The sequence below is a fragment of the Panthera onca genome, chromosome C1 (assembly GCF_046562875.1).
Source record: "Panthera onca isolate mPanOnc1 chromosome C1, mPanOnc1 haplotype 2, whole genome shotgun sequence".
Classification (NCBI taxonomy): Eukaryota; Metazoa; Chordata; class Mammalia; order Carnivora; family Felidae; genus Panthera; species Panthera onca.
In genome coordinates, this window is record NC_138346.1 from 133,719,294 (window position 1) to 133,737,546 (window position 18,253).

Genomic DNA, 18,253 nt, shown 5'->3' on the forward strand with positions numbered 1-18,253 from the left:
CTCAATTAAATTATTATATCCTTACTTTTTCTCTGCAGGGGGGGCCTGGTTCATCTGGTGCCAAAGGTGAGAGTGGTGACCCAGGTCCTCAGGTAAAAAAACTAATGTATTTCACTTATCTTATTTTTGACTTCATTTTATCCAGTAGGATAATTGAAGTATCTGCCATCTGTTTTATGAGTAAAGAAATTACTTACATTACTTTTAAGTTCACATCACCTCCTTTAATTGAAAAATCCCTAGTGGCCAGTTGACTGCCAATAACTTGATTAATTTAAACAATATTAAAAGAAGATAATAAGCTGGGATGGGAAAGGCTTGATAGTAATAGGCCTTCAGAATCTTAAACTGGCTTGAGATTGTACAGAGCAGAGAATTACTGCAGTTGTACTACTTAGAGGCCCTGTCTCAAACCCACGATATTTTCTGTGGAAAGTGAACCTAGCATATACTTTCAGAAACAATATTTAACATACTTAAAAGAAGCTAACTTCAAACCTTTTGTAGAACTGAGGAAATTATGAGAATTGAAAACATCTGAGCTGAAATTTCAAAAACAGATCTTAGGTTATATTACATGATACCAAGTTAAAAGTATTATCTTTCCTTTAATGATAATAAGTAGAAACATTCAATATAAGCACATTAGGAAGTATACTCATTCTAGAAAACAGAAAAACAAAATGTGACGTTTTAAAAATACATTTATTTTTATCTTTATTTTTTAAATGTTTATTTGTTTTTGGAGGAGAGAGAGAGAGAGAGAATGTGAGCGGGGGAGGGGCAGAGAGAGTGGGAGACACAGAATCCAAAGCAGACTCCAGGCTCTGAGCTGTCAGCACAGAGCCCAGCAGGAGGCTTGAAATCAGGAGCTGTGAGATCATGACCTGAGTCAAAGTCAGATGCTTAACTGACTGAGCCACCCAGGTGCCCCCCAAATACATTTATTTTTAAATGAAAATACTTCTACTTTTTTTTTTTTTTTACATTTGTTTATTTATTTTGGAGAGACAGAGAGAGACACAGCATGAGCAGGGGAGGGGCAGAGGGAGAAGGAAACAGAATCTGAAGCAGGCTTCAGGCTCTGAGCTGTTAGCACAGAGCCCAACGCTGAGCTTGAACTCATGAACCATGAGATCATGACCTGAGCTGAAGTAGGACACTTAACTGATTGAGTCACCTAGGTGCCCTAAATGAAAATATTTCTTGATATACTCAATAAATAGAAATTCAGATTGCGCTGAAGGAACTCTCAAGTAGCCGTCCACTAATTATTTTTCTTTTCCATAAAATTACTTTTATTTTGGGGGACACCTGGGTGGCTCAGTCGGTTGAATGTCTGACTTCAGCTCAGGTCATGATCTCACTGTTCCAAGCCCCATGTCGGGCTCTGTGCTGACAGCTCAGAGCCTGCAGTCTGCTTTGGATTCTGTGTCTCCTTCTCTTTGCCCCTCCCCAGCTTGCACTCTGTCTCTGTCTCTCAAAAATAAATAAATGTAAAAAAATCTTTTTTAATAAAATTAATTTTATTTTTAAAATATTACAAGGTGAAAATGAATTTCAACACCAGTGTATATTCATTGTAACCACTACCATAATCATCAGGAGAGAGAACGGCTCAATAACCTAAATAATTTCTTGGAGCCAACACTTAATGATCACATCTCCCTCCTCCACCCTTAATACCTGACAGTCACTGATCTTTTCTTTATTACTACACTTTTATCTTTTCAAGAATACTGTACAAATGAAATCATGCATTATGTAACCTTTGAAGACTGGCTTCTTTCATTTACCATGGTGCCTTTGAGATTCATCACAGTTGATAAGTGCATCAATAGTTCATTCTTTTTTGTTGCTGAGTGTTATTCGTTTATATGGTTACACCACAATTTGTTTTGGAATTAGAAAAAAATCAAAGAAAATTGAGAAGGATATTTGGGTCATTCAGAACATGGCAGCCTTCTATTTCATGCTTGGTTAATATTGCCAGAGGGGTATGGAAAGCATTGGAACTTAACTGAGAATTGCATAAAAATACTGAAGTGTCACTATATGAAAGTCTAGGGAGCTTAATCTTTTGCAAAATTTGTAAATTTTTCATCAAATTTACCCCTTTATAAAATAGTTGAATCTGAAAACATTTTGCAGTAGTTTTTGTGGCTTTTGTGGCTTTCCTTGACTCAAGTCCAGAGAGATACAATATCAAGTGAAGAAGGATCATTTTCATTAAAAACTAAGATTTGTCCTGTTAGTATTGCCCTTTGCTTTCCAGCTGAGATATAGGGTAGAGTCATTTCACAACAATAATTTTCTTAGAAAGGTATATTCTTTTAAACTCCAATTATTAGATAACCTTAATTTCATATTTCTATAACCAACATTTTACAAGGATGATAAAAAATATTTGTAATTTCAAATGTGTGTTACATTTGCTACCACACTCATCATATGCATAGTGTTTAAATTAACTTTAAAAAGGATATAAAGGCCTATATAATGTTTACTCTAGAACTACATTTGATCTATTATTAAATGTGTAATTTTATTTTTTAAAAAAATTTTTTTTAACGTTTATTTATTTTTGAGACAGAGAGAGACAGAGCATGAACAGGGGAGGGGCAGAGAGAGAGGGAGACACAGAATCTGAAACAGGCTCCAGGCTCTGAGCTGTCAGCACAGAGCCTGACGCGGGGCTCGAACTCACAGATGGCGAGATCATGACCTGAGCCGAAGTCGGATGCTCAACCGACTGAGCCACCCAGGCGCCCCAATGTGTAATTTTATTTTGAAAAACATGTAGATCACTCCCCACAAAAGACATTGTTTGTTGACATAACATTGTATTCTACTGCTCCAAGAAAGAAACATACTGAGAATATTTAACCTTTGATCTGAAATGACATGGTTCCAGACAATAATTTGCATTAGGGATCACCAAATCATCCTGCAGCATTTTGTAGGTGATTGAGAGAAAAATGTATCAGTCACTATGCTAAGTTGTAGGAATATAATGGAGAAAAGACAGATGTAATCTAAAACCACCACAGCAGTTAACAATTTAATGGGAGATTCAATTATGAAAAATGGCAATTATAATCCATGTGATAAGTCAAATAAAAGAATAAATACGTAGGAGAGAATCTCCAAAAAATAAAGGGAAAGATGAAGGAAAAGTGATTGGAAAGAAAAGAGAAAATAGATGGGTAGTTAAGAGTGTTTTCAAGGGAAATGTAAAAAAACTCAAGTTTTTGAGAATAAAATGAGTAGTTGAGGAATTTTTTAAATGTTAAAATATCACTTTTTATTACTTTTATTTAAATGTAATCAGCTGTCTCTAGAAATTTAACAAAATAATATGACTCTTTTTTGTGGCAAGAAGCCTTTTAGAAAAATTATTCTTTTGTCTTCTGCTTTATCTGAGCTTTTACATAAGAAATAATTTTCTTTATTTTAAAGTGATTAAGGTAAAGCTAAGAGAACATACATTTCTAAAACCATCTCTCTCAATGTGATTCAGTTTATTGATCAAAAATTCCATGAAATGAATAAATTATGATGTTTTGATATAGGGCCCTCGTGGTGTTCAAGGTCCACCTGGTCCAACAGGAAAACCTGGAAAAAGGGTATGACTGGTTTTTATTTATTTTATTGCCTCTGAAATCATCAGTTATCTTGTTTGTTGTTGTTGTTGTTGTTGTTGTTGTTTCTTTGTGCCAGTAGGAATCCTTTTTGCTTAGTCATGTTCTTGGCATTATCAGGGTCGTCCGGGTGCTGATGGAGGAAGAGGCATGCCCGGAGAACCTGGGGCGAAGGTCAGGAGCTCACACATTTGTATATTCAGATCTTGTATGTCAGTTCACCTCTGAAAATTTTATATTTTAAAACAGAGTTTCTTGATATCAATGAATATTTCACAATTAAATTACAGTATAGAATTAGATTTGGAATATGATGATGATGATGATGATGATGATGATGATGTTTATTTTACAGGGTGATCGAGGATTTGATGGACTTCCGGGTCTGCCAGGTGACAAAGGTCACAGGGTAAGATATACTATTCTGTTACTTTGCATACAGGGACAATATAGGAATGTTATGAACTATTTTAGAATCATTGGACTTTAAGAAATAAAAAATAATAATTTAAATATTTGTAAAGACAATAATTTAGTAAATTACTGCATCTACTATATACTGGAAGAAAGAGAAGTAGAATTACAATGTAGAATTACACATGTAATACCAATATGAGTTCTTTAATTATTTTTAGACATTAATCATGCAAATATAAGTTCTGGCATAATCTTTATGTACATGTATGTGGAAGATATATTTATAGAAAGACAAGAGTGGAGATTTAATTTTGCCTCTTATTTTTTGATAATCACCTTAATTTCTCTCTTATATTTTATGTGTGGACATATACTCAATAGAGTCCTCTTTAGGCAGTCTGTCATTAATATACTGGACACTGTATTTTATTATCCTAAGTTAAATGGTACCCATTGACAGAGACACCACAAGCTATTTCTTGTGATAATATGAGCTTGCAATCCAACACAAGAGCTTATAATTTGCAAAACCTAAATAAACCACCATGCTGAACAGGAATCTAGGGGATATTTTTAGTGGGAAATTAAACTAAGAGGCAGTCTCTCAAAGAACAGCTTTGGACCTTCACATTTTTCTTCTTCAGAAGTTAAGAATGAAAATAAGACAAACTTTATGTAAATTAAGGAACATAAAAAGAAAAGAAAGAAACAGAAAAGAGAACATTATGGAAGCCTAGTAAGATATTTAGTGTATACCTACTATATGTCAAGAGAAATATACAGGGGCGCCTGGGTGGCTCAGTCGGTTAAGCGTCCGACTTCGGCTCAGGTCACGATCTCACGGTCCGTGAGTTCGAGCCCCGCGTCGGGCTCTGTGCTGACTGCTCAGAGCCTGGAGCCTGTTTCAGATTCTGTGTCTCCCTCTCTCTCTGACCCTCCCCCGTTCATGCTCTGTCTGTCTCTGTCTCAAAAATAAATAAATGTTAAAAAAAAAATCAAAAAAAAAAGAAATATACAATATTCTTTTTTAAAAAATCCAAAATTTCTTTAGTCTTGAGTTGTACTGATTGTTATGAATTATTTTAGAAGCAGAAAAAAATAAAGTCAACCAAGTGTATCTCTGTTTAAAACAATTGTCATCAAAATAACTTTCTAAATGATTTAGTTTGTAATAATTATGTTAGGTATTTTATTTAAACCTTTTTGCTTTTAGAATTGAAGGAACTTTTTTTCTAGCATAGTAATATATAAAGTCAGTTAATGTAAAAATATGATTTATCTTTGCAGTGTCCTGAGAAGGACAAAGAAAGCATAAGTTTTTCCACCAAATGGTCTGTTATATTCAGCAGGATAGCTATAGGGTAGACTTCTGAATATTCTGCTTTATTTCATTTTCTAATCATATTTGTATTTGTTTAATAGGGTGAACGGGGTCCGCAAGGTCCTCCTGGTCCCCCTGGAGAAGATGGAATGAGGGTATATGAAACTTCATTTCTTTTAAGAAATATTTAAAATGAAAACATAAGAGAACAAAGTCTTGTTGAATTGATATATTGTCTAATTGCATTACCTCCCATTCATTTTGTCAATGACAGGGAGAAGATGGAGAAATTGGACCTAGGGGTCTTCCAGGTGAAGCTGTAAGCAACTTTCTTTCTTTTAAAATAATACCCTAGTTTGGAAAAATAGTGACCGGTGTCATACATGTATAGTCACTAATAAACTCAGGTGACTATAGAAGTCTTACCTAAGCTAACCAGGCAGTTGTTATGGGAAACCATTTTAAAAGAAAGGCACATAGAGGTCCAAGTTATAGAGAAAATCAGAGGTAACATCTTTTCAGCCAAAGAACTTACCTAGTTTTTGTTGCTGTTTCTTTGTTTTATTTTATTTTTTATATCATCAGTAGCTCCAGAATCTATATGTTTAGGATAAATGGATCTCATAACCAGAAGAAACAAAAAATTTACAAGCTTAGTATATATCATATATAAGGATGACATATGCTAAATTATATTATTTTTTTCCACCAAATTATATAAATGAGGAAACTGAATTGGGAAGGTTTACCCAAAACTAATCAAAACACCAGACTAGAACCCAGGCCTCTTAATTTCAGTCCAAGCTTGCCACATTATAGGGCCTGTCAATGCAAAGGCATAATAGCTCAAGGGAATATGAGAGGTAATAAATTACTGTACTGATTTTTCTAAAGAAGGAAAAGAAGATAGAGGAGGGGAAAAAAGAAAAGGAGATATTGATTAATTTTAAATAATAATAATTAAAAACAATCTTCTCTCAGGAGAGTGGCTTCTATAATCTGTATATATAGTTATCCAGCTGTCTGTTTCTTTCCCTTTGTGAATATTCTCTCAAGAAGAAATATACCTAAATATGAAATGAGTGAAAATCAGGATTTTTCTATTTGTATAATTTATTTGATTGAAATATAATACTTAGTAAGATTCAGTATTGCCATTCCAATCAGAAAATGACACAAAAGTGGCATAAAATATGAAATTATTTCCTATTTAAAAATTTCCCAAGTAATTTATATGTAAATTTATAGAATCAGAGATACACAGTGTATGTGCTAAAACTCCCTGTTACCCATTCTGGCTTTTGGATCAACATAAACATGAGATATTTGTGTTATATAAAAATGGTATTTTAAACACTACTTGCCATGTGTTAATAAAAGATGTATAGATATTTTTGCTCCAAACATCGCATTAAAATGTCTTTAGAGGAGGAAGTGTACTTTGAGCGCATTCCTTATGAGGACATGCTTTTTTTTTTTTTTTTTCCTTCTAGGGTCCTCGAGGTTTGCTGGGACCAAGGGGGACTCCAGGACCTACAGGGCAGCCTGTATGTATTGCTGGAAATATTCAGAATTTTCTAGGAAAAGCTTGTTGTCACTCTTTAAAGCCCAAGGCCATGACAGCTTTCAGTAGACAGCTAAGTGTTTACTGCCTTATTGTATTCTGAGACCTAATGATGCTGCCTATTGGTTACACTGATCATTCTCCACTCTACCCCTTTCTTTCTTTTCTCCTCCTTTTTGTTTATCCACTTCACTGTTTCATGTTAAATTTCCAACACACAGTACAAAATGCTGCTAGGTTGTCTCCAATGTGGACACAGAAAGGAGAATATAGACCTTACCTTTTATCTCATCTCCTCTAAATCCTAAAATGAGTTTTAGTCACCCTAGACTAGTGGGTGCCATGCTATTAGGTTAGTCTTTTGATTTTCTATTGAGGCATTTAAACTTATAAACATCCATATGTATATTATATACATATATATATATATATATTTTTTTCCTTCATTGAAGGGTATTGCAGGTGTAGACGGCCCCCCAGGACCAAAAGGAAACATGGTATGTAGATAACATCTGTAAAATAACTCATTTCTGCCATCTAGGTTCTAACAAATCACTTTTGTTGCTAAGTCTAAAAAATTTCTTACATTTTGCTAAGTCCATTAAGTTCTGCTAGCATTAATATTTTCCAAGATTTTTCAGATTCTCCATAGGGAAAACTGATTTAGGGACTGATTTTCAATTGAGAAGAAAAAAAAAAAAAACTACGTGAAATAGCCCTATTAAAGACTCTTTATATTTTCCTGTGGCAGGGTCCCCAAGGGGAGCCTGGACCTCCAGGTCAGCAAGGGAATCCAGGACCTCAGGTAAGTCTAAGCCACTGCAGCTCCTTTGATATAATGGGGTAAGATCGTATCTTTTCGTGAGAAAACTGACAGCCTCAAAAATTCTGTGTAGGGCTGAAAATGTTTACAGTGTGAAAGTAGGAAGGCAATTCTTCCCCCCCCCACCTTTTTTTAAATTAAGCAAATGTGCAGAGGCCCCTTTTTTCCAAGAATAAAATGAGTCATTCAGTGTTCATGGAATGCCAGGGCGAAAGCCACACCTGCAGAAGGGTCTGAATCGGATCACATTACAATCACGCTGCCAAAAGAGTAGCTTGTGTAAAATGCCTCATAGTGTTCCAAAACTTTCTGGGAAATGTGGGGAATGTATACAGATTCTCATAACTCATTGCATGTGAAATAGAAAGTTATTTTACTTTTTTAAAAAATTCGTTCTTATGATGTGATTCCTGACATGTGAAATAAATTCTTTTAAAATAGGGTCTTCCTGGTCCACAAGGTCCAATTGGTCCTCCTGGTGAAAAAGTAAGTTACTCTGTTTGTTCTAGTAATCTGGCGACCAATTTCGGGTTGTCAACCTTAGCCAGATGCAATGCCTTGCCATCTGGTTTTGATAAGATGTTGAGATGGCTCAGCACATAAGGAAATAATCTGGAGTAAAACCTTGAGGGTACAGTGTGAGGGGAAGCCATTCCTGCATCTCTGAACTATAAATGATAAAATATCACATATTTCCATTTGGATAGCTTCCAAATGTGACATTCTCAGCTATATTAATTTTAGAAATGTACTGGAATGAATGAATGCTTTCTCTTCCTTTCAGTTCTCCTTTTCTTTCTCATTATTTAAAAAATGTCATTAGATTTGCTGTGACAAAGGGTTTTTTAGGAAGATCTGATTAAGGGAAAATTGTGAAGTTATGATTCTCACCATTTTTTATGTATAAATGGCAAAGAATGTTCTTGTTAATAACTCAATGTCTGGATCAAAAAAATAATAAATCTTTGATTAAAAAGATGTTTTTCTCTGATTTCTTCTGCCAGATTCCTTAAGTAATATTCCTGTCTCCTATAGTTACAGTACAATGTTAACAGGTTCTTTTTAATGTCTTTTTCCCCTTACTTGTGTTGATTTATGTGAACATATAATTTAAAAAAAATAAACAGTTTTACTGGGGTGTAATTTCATACCATAAAATTTCACTCATTGTGAGTGTACTGGCCAATGATTTTCAGTAAATATATAGAGTTGTGCCACAATCACAATTTTAGACCATTTATACCACCCCAGAAAGAAACTTTATGTCAATATGCACTTGTGTTCTACCCACTTAGACAACCACTAGACTTAGACAACCACTAATCTGTTTTCTGTCTTTATAGATTTGTCTTTACTGGGCATTTAATGTGAATGAAATATATGAGTGAATATAAAATATGAATTTAATCATATAAATGAATATAATATGTGACCTTTGAGTCTGATTTCTTTCATTTGACTTAAAGTTTTTGAGGCTTATTATGTTGCAGCATACATCATTTTTTTTTTTTGCTCCTTTTTATTGCCAAATGTTTTCCATTAATGGAATATACTCCATTTTGTTTACTTGTTCAGCAGTAATGGACTTACAAGTTGTTTAAGCTTCTTAGCTGCTATCAATAGTGCTGCTATGAATATTTGCATATAGGTCTTTGTGTGGACAAATTTTGATCTCTTTTGGGTAGATACATAGGTTACCATGGGTTATATGCTGCACGTAATGCTTAACATTTGAAGAAGCTTCCAAACTGTTGCACCATTATTTCCTTCCCATCAGCATTGTATGAAGATTCTAGTTTCCTTAGATCTTCATGAATGTTTGTTTTTCTTTTTGATTATGGTCATTCTTCTTGGAGCGAAATGGTATCTCATTGTGCTATTAATTTCCATTCCCCTAACCACTAGTGATATTGAGCATCTATTCATGTGCTTACTGGCCATTTCTCTATTTTCTTTGGTAAAATATCTTTTCACATACTTTGGTAATATTCTAATTGAGTTATTTATCCTATTATTATGTTGTGAGAATTAACATCAAATTTAAGTTGTCTTTCAAGTGCTTTTTTTCTGTGCATATTTTCTATATGGTACAGTATTAGAGCTCTTTTGGAGACTGCCCTATGTATTTAAAATGTAAAGTACCAAAGGTGATTTCACATATGTACTTTAAGACATTTCTTTTTAAAGTTTTTTTTTTGTTTTGTCTTGTATTTTGTTTTTGTTTTTGTTTTTTTTTGAGACAGAGAGAGAGAGAGTGTGTGTGTGCATGCAAGTGGGGGAGGAGCAGAGAGAGAGAGGAAGAGTGATTATCCCAAGCAGGCTCCATGCTGTTAGCTCAGAGCCCTACATGGAGCTTGATCCCACAAACTGTGAGATCATGACCTGAGTTGAAATTGAGTCAGATGCCTAACCGACTGAGCCTCCCAGGTGTGCTCAAATCTTTACTTTAGATCAGAAATTTTAATTTGGGCCTATTTTACCATACTTTAGATTAGCTCATCATGACCAGAATATATTCATAATAAATTGTACTTGAGGCATATGCCTATCAAGTTTTCTACCATGCATTGGATTACTAAGAGGAATTTGCTGTTAAGGTAGACTAGAATATCTGAATTCCCTTTGTCAAGCCAAAGGGAAAATACAAGATTTGGTTCATTGTACTTGTGGTAAGAAGAAGGCTGTCTTAAGCATTAGCTGCTTCCTTCTGTGGTCTGAATGTATCTAATTTGAGGGTTCAAAGATAGTCTCTTTTTATCAAAACAAGAAAGGAACTCAAGAACACAAGAGAAGCATGTTCTGTTTATATTGCATCTATGTTACATTTTATTTTGCATCTATATTACTTTTTTTTTTTTTTTTAATGATACACTGTATTGTGTTCATTCTGGGTCAAGAGCCCTTTCTCCCAAAACTTGGTTAATAATATTTTCAGTTGGATCATGGTAGAATCTAACAGATATAACTTAACTATTGTCATATATTTTAAATTCCCAGTAACTTTTATATTTTTCCCTAAGTTATTATAGCCTGTACTTTTATTATATTTGTGATAAAATATTTGATAAAATTTTTTAGTTAACTAAATTGGATAAAACAACAGTATCCTTTATCCTGACATTTTGATAACTTATATATGCTGAATATTTCTTGTGATTTAATTTATGACGTCAGAATTTACATCACTCACATGTTAATTTCTTTACAGAAAACTAATAGTATTATATAATGTTATGAGTTAAGAATGAAATAACAAGACACAAAATAAAGATTAAAGTCAAGGACTTTGAAGACATGGATATGGATCTGGGTTCATTTATATTGAAACTCTCTCATATATTAACATTAGTTAATTTACCCATACCCATGATGATATTTCATGGAATTGAGACTTAAAATGGACGGTATATTAAAAAAACACTAATCTTTTGCTTAACATAACTTCTCATTCCATCTCTCTCTCTCTCTCTCTCTCTCTCTCTCTCTCTCTCTCTCTCTCTCTCTCCTTCTCTCTCTCTCTCTCTCTCTCAAAATAAATAAACATTTAAAAAGTAAATAAAAATAAAAGAGATGGATTTATTTTAACTTAATATTTTTCTCCAAGTTGGGGCACCTGGGTGGCTCAGTCGGTTAAGCATCTGACTTCAGCTTAGGTCATGATCTCACAGTTCATGGGTTTGAGCCCCGAGTCAGGCTCTGTGCTGACAGCTCAGAGCCTGGAGCCTGCTTTGGATTCTGTGTCTCCCTCTCTCTCTGCTCCTCCCCAACACATGCTCTGTCTCTACCTCTCAAAAATAAAGAAAACTAATAAAAAAAATTTAAAAATATTTTTATCTAAGTTTTTATTTAAATTCCAGCTAGTTAACATATAGTACAATATTAGTCTCAGGTGTAGACTTTAGTGATTCATCACTTACATACAACATCCGATGCTCATCATAGCAAGTGTCCTCCTTAATACCCATAACCTGTTTAACCCATCCCCCTGCCCACCTCCCCTCCAATAATTATCAGTTTGTTCTCTATAGTTAAGAGTCTGTTTATTGGTTTGCTTCTCTTTCTCTCCCCTATGTTCGTCTGTTTTGTTTTTTAAATTCCATGTGTGAGTGAAATCATATAGTATTTGTCTTTTTCTGACTGACTTATTTCACTTAGCATAATACTATCTGGTTCCATCCACATTGTTGCAAATGGCATGATTTCATTCTTTTTTATGGCTGTGTACCATTCCAGTGTGTGTGTGTGTGTGTGTGTGTGTGTGTGTGTGTGTGTGTGTTGCATCTTCTTTATCCATTCATCAGTTGATAGACACTTTGGCTGTTTCCTAACTTGGCTATTCTTGATAATGCTGCTATAAACATTAGGTTCTTACAAGATATGTTTCCTGAGTCAAGGAAAGCAAAAACAAAAATAAACTATTGGGACTTCATCAAAATGTAAAGCTTCTGCACAATGAAGGAAACAATCAACAAAACTAAAAGGCAGCCTACAGAATGAGAGAAGATATTTGCAAATGATATATCTTCTAAAGGGTTAGTGTCCAAAATATATAAATAACTTATCAAACTCAACACGTAAAAAACAAGTAATCTAGTTAAGAAATGGGCAGAAGACATGAATAGACATTTTTCAGATTTCCAGATGGCTGACAGACACATGAAAAGATGCTCAACATCACTCATTGTCAGGGGAATACAAATTAAAACTACAATAAGATATGACCTCACATCAGTCAGAATGGTTAACTCAGTTTAAAAAATCATTTTATAGTTCAAGAGTTTTAATATTTCTAGTCCATTAAATATAGCAGCAACAAAAAATCCATGTAGTCTTATGTGTAGGTGATGGTTGTGGAGATATCGTGTCTGTTGATAAGAATAACTAATGGAATAGTTCTGCATTTGTAGTCAACATCTTGTTTTCAAGAAATAAGACAATTGTCTTGAGAGAAAAAGATAATGTATGTCACAGACAAAATACTGCCATTAAAAATATGTTGTTTTACAATGATTATTACATAATGTTAGATTACTTGACTTAAAATGACTTTTCAGAGTGGTAAACGGGATTGAAACATTTAAATCTTTTAAATGAGAGGCAGTTAACCTCAGTTATAAAATAAAAATTGTTCAATTTAAAGGATATCTTCATTTTTTTGTTATTCTATTGTAATTTAAGTTATATCTCTTATAACATTATACTGTAAATCTACATAAATGTAATGCTTTTCCTAAATACCCTTTGAGAATGAAAAAAATGCTAAATTGTGTCCACTATCTAGGCTTGCTTATATATGTTTTCCCTTTCAATTGTTTCTAAATTCTGGCTAATAACTTGACCAGTAAGCAATACTTGTTTGAACTCTGGAGACTTGATATGTTAATTATTCTCAGCAGAATGCCCATGTTCCTATCAAGAAAGAGTTTACTTTTTGCAATAGTGATTCTTACTATGTTCCAACTGTAGTAGTGGCATGTTAAAAGAGATTTGAAACCTTCTGTGGTCAAATGGAAATTAAGAGTGATGTGTTGAATAGATAGTTACTTTGTTGTTATTTGTTAGTTGCATATTAGCTTATGAACTTTGACGTCAAAATATTAGATTTGTTTTTATGTCCTATGAATAACTGTCACAATATAATATATTTCTCACATATTTTAATAATTAGTTATATTTTATAAGTATTACTATGTAATTATTTCAATCAATACATATCAGTATCTTTGATAGACATGTGCATTGTTTATTTTTCAATGATATAAATCAATATATTTCTGATCTATATTACTTTTCTTTTTATTCTCTAAGCTCTAGTTTATTGTGGTATGCAAAACCTAATTTGTTAATAAAAAAAGATACATTTGGGACTACTAAGCAGGCCAAAACTAGCATGTTTTAGATGTAGGTCAAATTTGGTTTTCATTTATCTCTATATATCATTTTCCACATATGTTTAATAGTTATTTAAATGTTTGTTGCTTATAGATAAAAACCAGTGACTTGAGTTAAGAATTTTATTAATAGTATATTCCTGCATAAAAGTTATATTTTTCATTATTCTCATTTAAAAGAGAAATAAGATGCTTTTTCTCTGTTTAATTAGGGACCACAAGGAAAACCAGGACTTGCAGGACTTCCTGGTGCTGATGGGCCTCCTGTAAGTAATAGTTACTTGTCATTAAAATTTCTACATATTTATCTTCAAAAATAGGTTTCACATGTGTTTTAGAAGTGATTTTTTTTTCTGAAGTTAGTAATAAAAACAAATTGAGCCAGTAATTAAACATTGATCCCTCTCAAATACCATTGCATCATGTTACTTCCATATTGCAAAATCTTTAATGATCATGCAGTGATTCTTGGATAAACTCATTCTGGTGCTCTGGTGCCAGAATCTCAGATGCTCAGATTTTCCTACTTCCTCATGAGCCATTAGTTCCAGGCAAACAGATCCACTCACTATTCTCTCAGCGTTTCTCAAATCATCTTTATCTCTATACCTTTCGTAGCACTTTTTTTTTTCATTGCACTTTTCCATTCTCTCTTCTTTTTCAAAGTACCTCTTTCTTGAGGGTCCAAGGGGTAATTTCTCACCATTTGTGAATTTCCTTAAACACTTTCCATGAAAATCCTCAGCCTCCAGGGATTCCTTCCTTCTAGAAATATAGCAGTGTTTATTGTACCCCAAATGTAATAATAAATAATGTAAATATATTATCTCTACAGTTGTTATATATAAAAATTGGTTATTTATGCTTTTTTTTTCTCTTCAAACTACTTAGATTTTTGAGCTAAGATGCGAAATTTGTATTGGGTATAATTGTGATGGAGTAATACATTTTTGCTTATTGAATCTCGAGAATTTTATTATTAACACTATTAGTATTTATGATCTTGCTATATTATCAAATGTCCCGTTCATATGCCTTAGCTGCCTTTTGAAGGTGCGTATTTCATTATTTGATCAATCTGAGAAATAGAAGTCAGATTAAAATGCCTCTATATAAGAACTGTTGATACCAGAGTTGAATTGTTAATGATGATCTGTTTTGTTTTCTGTACTTTTTCCAAACTCTCAAATACATTATGTAGTTGGTGAAACTTACATCCATAAAATTTAAGCTTATGTTTCCTTCCAAATGCTACAGTTTATAATGTTGTTTAGGGCCATATGCACAGATGCAAAATGTTCAATATCTTTTGAAACCATAGGTTTGAAAAAAAAGCAACAATTTCATAGTATTATAAACTACCATTAAAATTGCATCTTACCAGTATATGTTTTTGCTAAATATAGGGTCATCCTGGAAAAGAAGGCCAGTCTGGAGAAAAAGGTGCTCTGGTATGTTACAGAGTATCTATGTAGATGTCCTGTCACCTTATGTCTAAGAGAAAATGCTTTACTTCAGTCATCTTTATGATATATATATGTATATATGTATAAATATATAAACATATAATATATATGTTTACATTACATATATATATTCTTATCATTTAGGGATAGGAATATTAGAAAGTAAGTACATGAAAATAGTTTGTTTCTACCTTTAAATATGTCTTTACTCTCTAAAGATTTCTTTTGCTATCATTTAAATACAGTAATGTTCTGGTAGTTATTTTTATTCAAGGTTTAAAAAAACAGATGTGCCTTAGATAACTTTTAATTTTGTAATAGTAATTTTATAAATTAGAGTATATTCTTTTTTAAATAAATACTCTCATGATCAGAGATAAATCTAGATTTTGCAAAGGTAGTATATGTGGAATGAATGGCCATAAATGACAATATGAAACTGGGTAAGAATTACTAAATATCATTAAACTATTTATGTCACTCTAATTTTACTTTATTACTCTCTGGTAACTTTTAAACAAGAGAATATTTAATTGTAAGAGCAATAATTATCAAAATATCTAAATAAAATGTTAAAATAAGAGCTTATTTATTGTTAGTACTACTTTGAATTACAAGGGAAGGGGGTAGGATCAGTTTGTTTAGAGTTGGTAGTTTTAGGTTTTTATTAAAATAGCATTAAAACACAGCATTACTATAGAAATTATATATTCTATTTAAAAAATTGTTTCCTTTAGGTAAACTAATTAAATGAAGCCAGCTGTGGAAAATATGTAAATTTTGATCATATTCTTGATAATGTTTATCTTATTTTTTCATAAACATATAATACAATAAATTTGGAGTAGGTAGGGCTAATCACATGGTTTGTTCATCCTATCTGACTTCAGAAACAAATGATAAACCTCAAATAATCTTTACCAGTAGTAGAAAAATATCATATTCTTGTAGATTATTTGGTAAAATTACCGTGTGTGGATGAGTAGCACTTTCAACATAATGCATGTTTAAATAGCAATGGGTCTTTTTCAGGGTCCTCCTGGTCCACAGGGTCCTATTGGTTACCCTGGCCCCCGAGGAGTAAAGGTAAATGTTATTTTTTTTCACACCATTTATTTTCAGTGAAAAATATTACAATCACTTAATCCTTCTAATTTATTCTATAGGGAGCAGATGGTGTCAGAGGCCTCAAGGGCTCTAAAGGTGAAAAGGTAAGATATAATTTATTTAGGTGATTTTAATTACTACATATCTATTAGATCAAAAATTTAAATTCATTCAACAGCTATTTAATTTCCCCATATATTAAGTGATTACTTGATAGCAGACATTTGTACTGTGTATCATGGAAACTTTTTTGAAAAAAGATTATACCCTGGGGTGAGGACTACATTATAGAACAGAAGCAAAGATATGTCATAAACAGAATTAATCCTATATCCCTTTTTTTCTTACATGTGTTTACCTTTTATAAATCATAGAGTTGCCTATGAATAAATTAGCCACAGGGCTTGTACATATCCAGTTATATGCCTAACAGAGGAATGTTTATTCCCTTCTTTCTTTACTGAAATCCCCAAAGTTAAGCTGAAATGCATTGGAAATTATGAAAGTTAGAAGTACTCTAAATCAATTGGGGGAAGAAGAAATCTTAGATATTATACTGTATGCAAAACAAAAATATTAATGAGAAGAAATAAAGATTAAAACTAGGCAGAAGTGAATGAAAGAATGTGGAATTTTTCATAGAGCATTTGTAGTTTAATTGTCCTTGGGAAAAGAAACTGAAAGTGAGGTGTTTTTTTTTGTTTGTTTGTTTACATAAATGTTTAATGTAAGTGTAGAACCCCCAGATCCTTCACTGATTATGTTAAAATAAAATGGCAGGGGCACCTTGGTGGCTCAGGTGCCCAACTCTTGATTTCAGCTCGGGTCATGGTCTGCGGTTTGTGGGTTCGAGCCCCATAACAGGCTCTGTGCTGATAGCTCCGGAGCCTGGTGCCTGCTTTGGATGTATTCTGTGTCTCCCTCTCTCTCTGCTCCTCCCCTGTCTCTCTCTCTCTCTCAAAATAAACAAACATTAAAAAAAAAAGTAAAATGGCATTACTCACAGGCAGTATTATTCTTAATACAATATTATATTTTAAAAATAGTGTTTAGAATAAAATGTTTATAGCTTTGTTGAGAAACTATGGAATATAAATTTTGATTTTAATGATAATTTAGTTCCCATAGTCATAATGTTATTAAAAGCACCAAAAAAAAAAGAAGCACCTTGTGTGGATTTGATACCAATGAGGAATGGAAAACAAGGACTGAAGGGATGGGACTATTATATCCATTATAATTTTTTCTAAAAAATAAAAAGTAACATACTGAGGCATTGTTAAGTAATGCAACTATATTCAGTTCTACTGTATAAAAATTATTATGAATTTGAAATGAACTCAGTTACTTTGATAAGAATCCCAATTCATTCTGATCATCACAGATGAACTTCAGGGATAATGTCCTATTGAGTTGGTAGTTGAGCCCAATGATTGGTCAGATAGGGTTGAACTTGTAATTATTTGCAGATGGCCTATGCAAAAAAAAAAATACATATATACACACATATAAGCATTTTCTCTGTTTGCAATATTTCTTAAGACATTTAAGAGTTAATTCAAATTTTTGTCTGCAATAAGTGCCTTCCAAAGAGTTTAGGAAAGACAGTGTTTAAAGGAAAGGTTAATTGGGGTGGGAAAGTTGTAAACTTGCTGGAAAAGAGATAGTGGCAAAATGACAGAAGTAAGTAAGAATATAGATGATGAGATACCTGTGAAGAGAAATTCACACAGGAAAATAATGTATACTGCTTATATGTAGAAAAACAATTGGAGATTATTGGTTGTTTTGAATGGTGTGTGATCTCAGAAGCAACAAGTAGATGTAGAGAAAAAGAATTAAAAATAAAAAAAAATTAAATGTTTGTTGTTTAATGTTTTTTAATGTTTATTTTTGAGAGAAAGAAAGCCAGTTGGGGAGAGGCAGAGAGAGGGGGAGACACAGAATCTGAAGCAGGCTCCAGGCTCTGAGCTGTCAGCACAGAGCCCGCCGCGGGCTATAAAAATTTTGAGTTCCAATTCTA

The 18,253-nt window shown here is 32.9% G+C and overlaps 1 protein-coding gene across 4 annotated transcripts in view; it reads left to right on the plus strand.

The window, feature by feature from the left end:
• The window catches only part of COL11A1 (collagen type XI alpha 1 chain), a 216,188-nt gene that overhangs the window by 97,517 nt on the left and 100,418 nt on the right, over positions 1–18,253 (plus strand). For all 4 annotated transcript variants that reach the window (XM_081796410.1, XM_060626468.3, XM_060626465.3 and 1 more), the window contains 14 exons: positions 39–92; positions 3,573–3,626; positions 3,762–3,815; positions 3,997–4,050; positions 5,481–5,534; positions 5,654–5,698; positions 6,873–6,926; positions 7,396–7,440; positions 7,695–7,748; positions 8,208–8,252; positions 13,870–13,923; positions 15,064–15,108; positions 16,156–16,209; positions 16,290–16,334. In XM_081796410.1, coding sequence (XP_081652536.1) covers positions 39–92; positions 3,573–3,626; positions 3,762–3,815; positions 3,997–4,050; positions 5,481–5,534; positions 5,654–5,698; positions 6,873–6,926; positions 7,396–7,440; positions 7,695–7,748; positions 8,208–8,252; positions 13,870–13,923; positions 15,064–15,108; positions 16,156–16,209; positions 16,290–16,334 — 711 coding nt within the window. The remainder of the gene's footprint in view (positions 1–38; positions 93–3,572; positions 3,627–3,761; positions 3,816–3,996; positions 4,051–5,480; positions 5,535–5,653; positions 5,699–6,872; positions 6,927–7,395; positions 7,441–7,694; positions 7,749–8,207; positions 8,253–13,869; positions 13,924–15,063; positions 15,109–16,155; positions 16,210–16,289; positions 16,335–18,253) is intronic.